Raw genomic sequence first — 12,831 nt, 5'->3', positions numbered from 1 at the left:
CAGAGCTGAGCTCCCTGTTCTATGCAGCTGCTTCCCATTAGCTATCTATTTTATTTATTTATTTATTTTTTAACATCTTTACTGGAGTATAATTGCTTTACAATGGTGTGTTAGTTTCTGCTGTATAACAAAGTGAATCAGCTATATGTATACATATATCCCCATATCCCCTTCTTCTTGCGTCTCCCTCCTACCCTCGCTAGCCCACCCCTCTAGGTGGTCACACTTATTTATCTTATAAATGGAAGTTTGTGCTTTTTGACTACCTTCATCTAATTCCCCTTCCCCCAACCAATGCCTCTGATAGCTACAAATCTGATCTCTTTCTCTGTGAGTTTAGTTTGTTTTTGAAGTATAATTGACCTATAACATTAGGTTAGTTTCTGGTATACAACATAGTGATTTGATATTTCTGTACATTTCAAAATGATCACCATGATAAATCTAGTTGTCATCCATTACCATACAAAGATAGAACGTAATTATTAACTATATTCCCCACACTGTACATTTCATACCTGTGACTCATATATTTTGTAACTGAAAGTTTGTGCCTCTTAATCTCCTTCACCTGTTTCTCTCCTTGCCCCAACCCCTTTGCTTCTGTGAACCACCTGATTGTTCTCTGTATCTATGGCTTTGGTTATGTTTGTTCACTTGTTTTGTTTTTTAGGTTCCACATATGAGATCATATGTCTTTCTCTGTTTGACTTACTTCACTTAGCATAATTCCCTCTAGGTCCATCCATGTTGTCGCTTATGGCAAGATTTCATTCTTTTTTATGGCTGAGTAATATTCCATTGCATATATACAGCACATCTCTTTTATCCATTCATCTTTTTTTTTTTTTTTTTTTGGCACGCGGGCCTCTCACTGCTGTGGCCTCTCCCGTTGCGGAGCACAGGCTCCAGACGCGCAGGCCCAGCGGCCATGGCTCACGGGCCCAGCCGCTCTGCGGCGTGTGGGATCCTCCCGGACCAGGGCACAAACCCGTGTCCCCTGTGTCGGCAGGTGGACTCTCAACCACTGCACCACCAGGGAAGCCCCCACCTTTCATTTTTACTCCTCCCTCCCCAACCCCCGTTTACTGTTTGTGATGTCATATTTTACATCCTTTTGTTTTGTGTATTGCTTTGCTTATTATGGATATAGATGACTTTACTACTTTTGTCTTTTAACCTTCCTACTAGCTTTATATGTGGTTGATCTACTACCTTTATTATATATTTGCCTTTACCAATGAGATTTTTCCTTTCATAGTTTTCATATTTATAATTATGGCTTTTTCTTTTCCACTTAGAAAGTCCCTTTAACATTTCTTGTAAAGCTGGTTTCCTGGTGTTGAACTCTTCTGTTTTTTTTTTTAACATCTTTCTTGGAATATAATTGCTTTACAATGTTGTGTTAGTTTCTGCAGTATAACAAAGTGAATCAGCTATATGTATACATATATCACCATATCCCCTCCCTCTTGCGTCTCCCTCCCACTCTCTCTATCCTACCCCTCTAGGTGGTCACAAAGCATGGAGCTGATCTCCCTGTGCTATGCAGCTGCTTCCCACTAGCTATCTGTTTTACATTTGGTTGTGTATATATGTCCATGCCACTCTCTCACTTCATCCCAGCATACCCTTCCCCCTCCCTGGGTCCTCAAGTCCATTCTCTATGTCTGCGTCTTTATTCCTGTCCAGCCCCTAGGTTCTTCAGAACCATTTTTTTTTGTTGTAGATTCCATATATGTGTGTTAGCATATGGTATTTGTTTTTCTCTTTCTGACTTACTTCACTCTGTATGACAGTCTCTAGGTCCGTCCACCTTACTACAAATAACTCAATTTCATTTCTTTTTATGGCTGAGTAATTCGCCATAGTATATATGTGCAACATTTATCCATGCATCTGTCAGTGAACACTTAGGTTGCTTCCATGTCCTAGGTATTCTAAATAGTGCTGCAGTGACCATTGTGGTTCATGACTCTCTTTGAATTATGCTTTTCTCAGGGTATTTGCCCAGTAGTGGGATTGCTGGGTCATATGGTAGTTCTATTTTTAGTTTTTTAAGGAACTTCCATACTGTTCTCCATAGGGGCTGTATCAATTTACATTCCCACCAACAGTACAAGAGGGTTCCCTTTTTTCCACAGCCTCTCCAGCATTTATTGTCTGTAGATTTTTGATGATGGCCATTCTGACTGGTGTGAGGTGATACCTCATTGTAGTTTTGATTTGCATTTTTCTAATGATTAGTGATATTGAGCATCCTTTCGTGTGTTTGTTGGCGATCTGTATATTTAGGTCCTCTGCCCATTGTTGGATTGGGCTGTTTTTTTGATATTGAGCTGCATGAGCTGCTTGTATATTTTGGAGATTAAGCCTTTGTCAGTTGCTTCATTTGCAAATATTTTCTCCCATTCTGAAGGTTGTCTTTTCATCTTGTTTAAAGTTTCCTTTGCTGTGCAAAAGCTTTGAAGTTTCATTAGGTCCCATTTGTTTATTTTTGTTTTTATTTCCATTTCTCTAAGAGGTGGGTCAAAAAGGATCTTGCTGTGATTTATGTCATAGAGTGTTCTGCCTATGTTTTCCTCTAAGAGTTTTATAGTGTCTGGCCTTACATTTAGGTCTTTAATCCATTTTGAGTTTACTTCTGTGTATGGTCTTAGGGAGTGTTCTAATTTCATTCTTTTACATGTAGATGTCCAGTTTTCCCATCATCACTTATTGAAGAGGCTGTCTTTTTTCCATTGTATATTCTTGCCTCCTTGATCAAAGATAAGGTGACCATATGTGCATGGGTTTATCTCTGGGCTTTTTATCATATTCCATTGATCTATATTTCTGTTTTGTGTCAGTACCATACTGTCTTGATTACTGTAGCTTTGTAGTATAGTCTGAAGTCAGGGAGCCTGATTCCTCCAGCTCTGTTTTTCTTTCTCAAGACTGCTTTGGCTATTCAGGGTCTTTTGTGTTTCCATACAAATTGTGAAATTTTTTTCTAGTTCTGTGAAAAATGCCATTGGTAGTTTGATAGGGATTGTATTGAATCTGTAGATGGCTTTGCGTAGCATAGTCATTTTCACAATGTTGATTCTTCCAATCCAAGAACATAGTATATTTCTCCATCTGTTTGTATCATCTTTAATTTCATCAGTGTCTTACAGTTTTCTGCATACAGGTCTTTTGTCTCCTTAGGTAGGTTTATTCCTAGGTATTTTATTCTTTTTGTTGTAGTGGTAAATGGGAGTGTTTCCTTAATTTCTCTTTCAGATTTTTAATCCTTAGTGAATAGGAATGCAAGAGGTTTCTGTGCATTAATTTTTTATCCTGCTACGGTACCAGATTCATTGATTAGCTCTAGTATTTTTCTGGTAGTATCTTTTGGATTCTCTATGTATAATATCGTGTCATCTGCAAACAGTGACAGTTTTACTTCTTCTTTTCCTAATTGGATTCCTTTTATTTCCTTTTATTCTCTGATTGCTGTGGGTAAAACTTCCAAAACTATGTTGAATAATAGTGGTGAGAATGGGCAACCTTGTCTTGTTCCTGATCTTAGTGGAAATGCGTTCAGTTTTTCACCACTGATAACGATGTTGGCTGTGGGTTTGTCATATATGGCCTTTATTATGTTGAGGTAAGTTCCCTCTATGCTTACTTTCCGGAGAGTTTTTATAATAAATGGGTGTTGAATTTTGTCGAAAGCTTCTTCAGCATCTATTGAGATTATCATATGGTTTTTACCCTTCAATTTGTTAATATGGTTTATCACATTGATTGATTTGCATATATTAAAGAATCCTTGCATTCCTGGGGTAAGCCCCACTTGATCATGGTGTATGATCCTTTTAATGTTCTGTTGGATTCTGTTTGCTAGTATTTTGTTGAGGATTTTTGCACCTATGTTCATCAGTGATATTGGCCTGTAGTTTTCTTTTTTTCATGACATCTTTGTCTGGTTTTGGTATCAGGGTGATGGTGGCCTCGTGGAATGAGTTTGGGAGTGTTCCTCCCTCTGCTATATTTTGGAAGAGTTTGAGAAGGATAGGTGTTAGCTCTTCTCTAAATGTTTGATAGAATTCTCCTGTGAATCCGTCTGGTCCTGGGCTTTTGTTTGTTGGAAGATTTTCTTTTTTTTTTTTTTTTGCGGTATGTGGGCCTCTCACTGCTGTGGCCTCTCCCGTTGTGGAGCAACAGGCTCCAGATGCGCAGGCCCAGCGTCCATGGCTCATGGGCCCAGCCGCTTTGCAGCATGTGGGATCTTCCTGGACCAGGGCATGAACCCGTATCTCCTGCATTGGCAGGCAGACTCCCAACCACTGTGCCACCAGGGAAGCCCTGTTGGAAGATTTTTAATCACAGTTTCAATTTCATTACTTGTGATTGGTTTGTTTATTTTTTCTGTTTTTTCCTGGTTCAGTCTGGGAAGATTGTGCTTTTGTAAGAATTTGTCCATTTCTTCTAGGTTGTCCATTTTATTGGCGTAGAGTTGCTTGTAGCAATCTCTCATGATCCTTTGTATTTCTGCAGTGTCAGTTGTTACTTCTACTTTTTCATTTCTAATTCTGTTGATTTGAGTCTTCTCCCTCTTTTTCTTCGTGAATCTGGCTAAAGGTTCATCAATTTTGTTTATGTTCTCAAAGAACCAGCTTTTAGTTTTATTGATCTTTGCTATTGTTTTCTTTGTTTCTATTTCATTTATTTCTGATCTGATTTTTTGGATTGTTGGGTTTTCATTGTCATTTGTTTCTAGGTAGTTTTTTGATTTCCTCTTTGATTTCTTCAGTGATCTTTTGGTTATTTAGTAGTGTATTGTTTAGCCTCCATGTGTTTGTATTTTTTACAGTTTTTTTTCCTGTAATTAATATCTAGTTCAGTAGCATTGTGGTCGGAAAAGATACTTGATAACGATTTCCATTTTCTTAAATTTACCAAGGCTTGATTTGTTACCCAAGATATGATCTATCCTGGAGAATGTCCCATGAGCACTTGAGAAGAAAGTGTATTCTGTTGTTTTTGGATGGAATGTCCTGTAAATATCAATTTAGTCCATCTTGTTTAATGTATCATTTAAAGCTTGTGTTTCCCTATTTATTTTCATTTTGGATGATCTGTCCATTGGTGAAAGTGGGGTGTTAATGTCCCCTACTGTTATTGTGTTACTGTCAGTTCTCCCTTTTCTGGCTGTTAGCATTTGCCTTATTGAGGTCCTCCTCTGTTGGGTGCATGAGTATTTACAATTCTTATTTCTTCTTCTTGGATTGATCGTTTAACCATTATATAGTGCCCTTCTTTGTCTCTTGTAATAGTCTTTATTTTAAAGTCTCTTTTGTCTGATATGAGAATTGCTACTCCAGCTTTCTTTTGATTTCCATTTGCATGGAATATCTTTTTCCATTCCCTCACTTTCAGTCTGTATGTGTCCCTAGGCCTGAAGTGGGTCTCTTGTAGACAGCATATATATGGGTCTTATTTTTGTATCCATTCAGCCAGTCTGTGTCTTTTGGTTGGAGCATTTAATCCATTTACATTCAAGGTAATCATCAATATGTATGTTCCTATTACCATTTTCTTAATTGTTTTAGGTTTGTTATTGTAGGTCTTTTCCTTCTCTTATGTTTCCTGCTTAGAGAAGTTCCTTTAGCATTTGTTGTAGAGCTGGTGGTGCTGAATTCTCTTAGCTTTTGCTTGTCTATAAAGGTTTTAATTTTCCGTCTAATCTGAATGAGATCCTTGCTGGCTAGAGTAATCTTGATGGTACGTTTTTCCCTTTCATCACTTTAAATATGTCCTGCCACTTCCTACTGGCTTGCAGAGTTTCTGCTGAAAGATCCACTGTTAAACTTATGGGGAGTCCCTTGTATGTTATTTGTTGCTTTTCCCTTGCTGCTTTTAATGTTTTTTCTTTGCATTTAATTTCTGATAGTTTGATTAATATGTGTCTTGGTGTGTTTCTCCTTGGATTTACCCTGTATGGTACTTTCTGCACTTCCTGGACCTGATTCATTATTTCCTTTCCCATATTAGGGAAGTTTTCAACTGTAATCTCTTCAAATATTTTCTCAGTCCCTTTGTTTTTCTCTTATTCTGGGACCCCTATGATTCGAATGTTGGTGCATTTAATGTCCCAGAGATGTCTGTGACTGTCCTCAATTCTTTTCATTCTTTTTTCTTTGTTCTGCTCTGCGGTAGTTATTTCCACTATTTTATCTTCCAGGTTACTTACACATTCTTCTGCCTCAGTTATTCTGCTATTGATTCCTTCTAGAGAATTTTCAATTTCATTTATTGTGTTGTTCATCATTGTTTGTTTGCTCTTTAGTTCTTCTAGGTCCTTGTTAGATGTTTCATGTATTTTCTCCATTCTGTTTCCAAGATTTTGGATCATCTTTACTATCATTACTCTGCATTCTTTTTCAGGTAGACTGCCTGTTTCCTCTTCATTTGTTTGTTTTGGTGGGTTTTTACTTTGCTCCTTCATCTGCTGCATATTTCTCTGTCTTCTTATTTTGCTTAACTTACTGTGTTTGGGGTCTCCTTTTTGCAGGCTGCAGGTTCGCAGTTCCTGTTGTTTTTGGTGTCTGCCCCCAGTGGGTAAGGCTGGTTTAGTGGGTTGTGTAGGCTTCCTGGTGGAGGGGACTGGTGCCTCTGTTCTGGTGGATGAAGCTGGATCTTGTCTTTCTGGTGAGTAGGACTGAGTCCGGTGGTGTGTTTTGGGGTGTCTGTGACCTTATTATGGTTTTAGGCAGGCTCTCTGCTAATGGGTGGGGTTGTGTTCCTGTCTTGGTAGTTGTTTGGCATGGGGTGTCTGGCACTGGGCCTTGCTGGTCGTCATGTGGAGCTGGTTTTTAGTGTTGATACGGAGATCTCTGGGAGAGCTCTTGCTGATTGGTATTATGTGGGGCTGGGAGGTGTCTGGTGGTCCACTGTCCTGATCTCAGCTCTCCCACCTCAGAGGCTCAGGCCTCATACCCGGCCGGAGCACCAAGACCCCGTCAGCCACGCGGCCTGTTCCATAGTTGCATATAAAATGTGCTCCATTGTGAAGACTTTCAAAGCCAGAAACCAGAGGTCAAAACTGTACTGCACAGCCAACTTTGCAGCTATCTGCCCAAACAACCTTACTGTGTGGAGCCTTTCAGCTGCTCCCAAACATTGATTCCTTTTTCCAACTGCCAAGCACTGGGGCAGCCGGTGCTGGTTTGGGGAATTTTTTTAAATTTTATATCTTTATTGGAGTATAATTGCTTTTCAATGTTGTGTTAGTTTCTGGCTTTGGGCCATTTTGAAGGGAAGGTCCTCAGGACAAGTGATCCTGGCAACTGCTAGGGGCTTACCCGAAAATTCCCCGATCAGGCTGGCTAGTCATTAGTAGCAAGGATCCTGGATGGCTGTGCCAAAATTTGTTACGTAGTCCAAGCTTGTACTGGTGTTGACCTCTTAGCTTTTGCTTGTTTTGTAAAACTTTGATCTCTCTTTCACATCTGAGTGAAAGCCTTGCAGGGTAGAGTATTCTTGGTTGTAGGTTTTTACTTTTCATCTCTTTAAATACATTGTGTCACTCCCTTCTGGCTTGCAGAATTTCTGCTGAGAAGTTAGCTGATAGCTTTATGGGGGTTCCTTTGTAGGTAACTTGTTGCTTTATGGGGGTTCCCTTGTAGGTAACTTGTTGCTTTTACCTTGCTGCTTTCAATGTTGTTTCTTTATTTTTAATTTTTGCCATTTTAATTATAATGTTCTTGGTGGGCTGCTTTTTAGGTTGATCCTGTTTGAGACTCTCTGTGCTTCCTGGACCTGGATGTTTTCCCAGAAGTCTCTTAAACTCTCCTCATTTGTTTTTATTCTTTTTTTTTTTTTTCTGTTCAGTTTCAGTGATTTACACAATTCTGCCTTCCAGTTCCTTTGTATCATATAATGTTCTGTTGATTCCTTCTAGAGTATTTTTTATTTCAGTTATTGCATTTTTCAGTGCTGTTTGGTTCTTCTTTATATTTTCTAACTGTTCATTTATTCTTCTCACAAGTTCTTGAACATCTTTATGATCATTATCTTAAACTCTTTTTCAGGTAGGTTGCTTATCTCCACTTCACTTTTAGTTCTTCTGTGGTTTTATCTTGTTTCTTTACTTGGAATGTTTTTCTCTGTTTCCTCAATTTGCGTGATTCACTGTTTTTATTTCTGTGTATTTGGTAGGTTGGTTACATTTCCTGATCTTGGAGAAGTGGCTTTATGTAGGAGATGTCCTATGTGGCCCAGCAGCATACTCCTCTCTGGTCACCAGAGCTTTGTGTTCTATGGGTTCCCTCTATAGGGGCTGCATGGGTCCTTCTTTTGTGGCTGGCTGACAATTGTGGGTGTACCGGTGTGCGTTGGTGCCCTCAGTCGTGTTGGTTGCCAGGCCCTGCCTTGTGTGGAGGCTGCCAACTGCTGGTGGATGGGGTTGGGTAGTGGGTGGGGCTGGTCATGGCTTGACTGGCTGCATGGCCACCCACCACCCAACCTGGTAGTGGCCTGCAGGTGGTTGGCTGGATTCTGACATGGCTGGCCAAGGGGCCCAAGGTGTCCTGCAGCTGGTGTTGGCCTGCTGTTGGGCAGGGCCAGGGCCCTGGGTGTCTGGGGTGGTGCCAGACTACTAGTGGGTGGGCCGGGTCTTTATGCAACTTGCTGTGGGGGGCTGTGGTGGTTCTGGGGCTTGGGTTGGCTTGCTGGTGGGCAGTGTCGGGGCCCAGGAGGACCTGGGGCTAGTGCCGGCCCACTGATGGGCAGAACCAGCTCCTGGGGTCTTTGGCTGTGGGGCCTGAAAGTTCTGGAGCTGGTGTTGGCCCTCTGTGGGCAGTGCCTGGGCCCAGAGTTTGTGGCTGCAGGGCCTTGGGGGTTCTGGGGGTGGTGTCTGCCACAGGTGGGTGGGGCTGGGGCCTATCAGATCTCGGGGCTGGTGCCAGACCCCTGGTGTGTGAGGCTGGGACTGGGGCTAGTGCTGGCCCACTGGTGGGTGGGGCTGGGTCAGACGACTAGCTGTGTGTGTATGTGAGTGGTTCCCGGGGGTCCCAGTGCTGGTGGTGGCCCACTTGTAGGTGGGTCTGGGTCCTGGGTCCTATGGTGGGTGGCGTCATGTACTGGGATGGCTGGGGGCTCAGGGGGTTCTACAGCAGTCAACTTGCTGGTGGGTAGGTCTGTGTTCCTGCCCACCTAGCTGCCTGGCTTGGGGCATCCCAGGGCTGGTGCTGTCTGGTGGGCAGGGCTGGTCTGCCACTGACTGGCTAGAGGGAGGATTCTAAAGTGGCACTTAGCAGCACCAGTGTCCTGGTGGTGGGATGAGCTTCCCAAAATGGCTGCTGCCAGTGTCGTCGTTCCCAGAGAGAGTTTCAGTTGCCTTCTGCCTCCTGGGAGTCTCTCCAAGATCAGCAAGTGGGTCCTACCCAAGCTCCATTCAAATAACTGCTTCTGCCCTGGGTCTTGAAACATATGAGATTTTGTTTGTGCTCTCTTAAAGAGTGGAGTCTATTTCCCACAGCCCTCTGGCTCTCCCAGAAGTAAGCCCTACTGGCTTTCAGAGCCAGACAGTCTGGAGGTTCATATTACTTGTGTACACCCCCGGGTTGAGGAGCCTGATGTGGAGCTAGGACCTTTTGCTCCTTGGGGAGAACCTCTGCAATTGTAATTATTCTCCCATTTGTGGGTTGCCTACACTGGGAATATGGGTGATGACGATACTGCATCTTCACCCTTTCTACTTGTCTTGTTGTGGTTTCTTCTTTATAGCTTTAGCTGTAGAAGATCTTTTCTGCTAATCTTCGGGTCACTCTTATGGATAGTTGCTCTGTAAATAATCATGATTTTGCTGTGCCTGTTGAAGGAGGTGAGCTCAGGGCCTTCCTTCTCTGCCATCTTGGCCACTGCTTGCATCATAAAGACTTCTAATGGTTTAACAGCTTGGCAAATTGGTTAACACAAAAAAATAAACTTTGGTTTATGTATTCAGAGTCTAAATGAAAAACAGGAAGGTAAATAAAAAGAACCAGTAATGGGCTTCTCCTTTTCATTTGGCCATTGTAGATTGAACACATTTGATACTTGTAGTCTATGCATCAGGCAGAGTGGCAGAAGCTTGGTTGTCATTGAGCCTTTAGGGCTTAGCAGAGTTGATGAGAAACTGTAAATGGTCATCAAGACTTGGAGCTTCATGGAAAGAACACCTGAATATACAGTGAGTATGTTAGCTTAGTGGTTATTATGGTATTACTGCTGGGAGAATGGGTCACTTAGGGAGAGAATCATCCATACCTGGAAAAGTCTTGAAGCAGAACTCATGTTGAGGGTTTCTGCTAAACTCTTATCTCTTAGAAAGCAGTCCTGGTCAGTATTAATCAGGATGCTGGGTGCAGTGATGAAGTAAAGGAGGACTGAATTCTTAAAGTTCACATTTAGACAAAAGTTTAGACATTTTGAGATGAGGAGATGAGTGTGAGACGTGATCTTTAGGGAAAACATTGATGACGAAAAAAAGAGAGAGCTCTTTTAGGTGCTTTTGTGCTTGACTCTGTTGTCCATCTTTTCTTAAGAAGCTTGGTTTAAGTTTAGACTCCTTTTCATAGCAGCTCTAAACTTGTTGTAGTACAGAAATGAGTGGATAAACTTTATTTAGATACTCTGATAGCTTAGCCAGTGACCGTGACCTGACCAAATATGGTAGTAATATCAGGATAAAATGGGGAATGTCAAAATGGTGTTTTCAACCTTTTGGAAGTAAAGCTCCTGACAAAGTGGTTTGAAAATAGTGTTGAAAGCCCTATGATTAAATGACAACAAGAGCATGAGAAGAGATTTTTTTTCCCCTAAAATCAGTTTAGTGTATTTGGGCAGAAACAAAGGGAAGAAGTTGCTCTTGGTTAAATTGGTTGATAGAGGATTTGGAGGCATTGTTTCCTGTAGAGAAAAGATCTGTACCCTAAACTATAATTTTTCTAACTTCTGTTGCATGTGTTGCTGCATTTCCTTTTTCCATGTGCTCTTATTATTTTTGTGGCAAATGTATTTTTAAACATGGTCTCTGGGATAATTATCACCATTAATTAGTTTTGATATTCCTTTTTAATGATATTTTCATTTATTCCTTTTGCTAGCTGGATTGCCTTTTGCAATTCTTACTTCAAGGCATACCCCTTTCCAACGAGGATTATTCTGTAATGATGAGTCCATCAAGTACCCTTACAAAGAAGACACCATACCTTATCCGTTATTAGGTGGAATAATCATTCCATTCAGTATTATCGTTGTAAGTTAAATCCACTTTTCCAAGTTTATCACTTTTGGGCAGTTGGCTTAGTTTTGTGTTAACCTGTTAATGATTGAATGTATAACCCTCTAAAACAATGTGTTTTTTTAACCTTTAATGTTATTTGATCAAAATAATCTCAGCTATTTTAAGTGGGGCCAAAAGAGCAACAATGTATAATCAGAAGAACCTTACTGAACATGTGTAGGTTTTATGCTAACCTTTCTAAGTCACTGTGATTTTTTTTAGAGCTCCAATTTGCTATTGTTTCAGTAATAATGCAATAGATGACTATTATATCAATGTATTTCTAGCATACTTTTTACCTAGGATATTATTTTATAATTTATTGAGACTGTGCATATGAACTGACTTTCTAGTTACTGAGTTCTAGAAAAGTCTTAACAGGTATTAAGACTTAATTTAACCCATGTTTAGTTTACTTTAAAGAATTTTTAGATAACGGCAGAAGTAGAAGAGCCTGAATTCTATATATAATTAGAAGTGAACACGACAAAGAATTTTTACTGGTACTAAAACACTGTAGTAATTATTATTTTCTAGGATTTCAGGTGGGAATGCTTAGGGAATGTGCTCTGGGGAGAAGATATCAAGTGATTAGACTACATGATTTTTTATAATCGCTTGACTCGGATTCTATGACTTTAATTAGTTTTATGCTCCATAACTTGTAACTTTAGAAATAAGATTTGTGTTACAAGCAGAAAATATGGTCTCATCCAGGAGATAGACCAAAAAGATAATAGCATATCTAGCTTGTCTGTTCTGGAGTTTATTAAAAAACAAAACAAATCTTCTTGATTTAGAAATTTAATGTCTTATTGCAGAATGATCACAGCTCCTTGTTAGCACTAAAAGTTAATCAACTCATAATTTGTGGTATATAATTAATAAAAGAAAACCTCTGCTATACAAATGTTTGTTTTGCAAGACTCTGAGCTCCTTGAAGGTAGAGGTGGTGCCTTGTTCATCTTGGTATCCTCACTGTTGCCATGGACCCTGACATGTCCTAGGTGCTGGAATGAAACTTGAGAGATTTTGCCGTAATGTTGGTGACTCTCCTACAGTATAGTGAAGTTTTAAGAAATCAGTGGTTTGTTTAATCTAGACAGATCTTTACACTGAGTTTTTACTATTAAAAGAAAGAAAGCCAAGCCTATGATCCTTCCATTAAAGCGGGAGTATGAGTATCAGGGTCTTTTTTTTAAAGTATATGTTTCTGGGACTTCCCTAGTGGCGCAGTGGTTAAGAATCCGCCTGCCTGTGCAGGTGACACGGGTTCGAGCCCTGGTCCAGGAAGATCCCACATGCCGCGGAGCAACTAAGCCCGTGCGCCACAACTACTGAGCCTGCGTTCTAGAGCCCGCGAGCCACAGCTACTGAGCCCGAGTGCCACAACTACTGAAGCCCGTGTGCCTAGAGCCCATGATCTGCAACAAGAGAAGCCACTGCAATGAGAAGCCCACGCACCACAATGAAGAGTAGCCCCCGCTCGCCACAACTAGAGAAAGCTGGTGCACAGCAATGAAGACCCGATGCAG

General features: G+C 40.8%; 1 protein-coding gene across 10 annotated transcripts in view; it reads left to right on the top strand.

Annotated features, from left to right (window-relative positions):
- Positions 1–12,831, top strand: part of PLPP1 (phospholipid phosphatase 1) — a 116,294-nt gene that overhangs the window by 55,829 nt on the left and 47,634 nt on the right. For 3 of the 10 annotated variants that reach the window (XM_089908858.1, XM_022597514.3, XM_089908862.1), the window contains one exon: positions 11,118–11,269. The exons of the other annotated variants lie outside the window; for them this stretch is intronic. In XM_089908858.1, coding sequence (XP_089764984.1) covers positions 11,118–11,269 — 152 coding nt within the window. The remainder of the gene's footprint in view (positions 1–11,117; positions 11,270–12,831) is intronic. 10 annotated transcript variants of the gene reach the window in all.

The sequence above is a fragment of the Delphinapterus leucas genome, chromosome 3 (assembly GCF_059928025.1).
Source record: "Delphinapterus leucas isolate spDelLeu-1000000601 "Yukka" chromosome 3, BTC_Dleu_Yukka2, whole genome shotgun sequence".
Lineage (NCBI taxonomy): Eukaryota > Metazoa > Chordata > Mammalia > Artiodactyla > Monodontidae > Delphinapterus > Delphinapterus leucas.
This window is presented reverse-complemented; position numbering and strand designations above follow the sequence as displayed.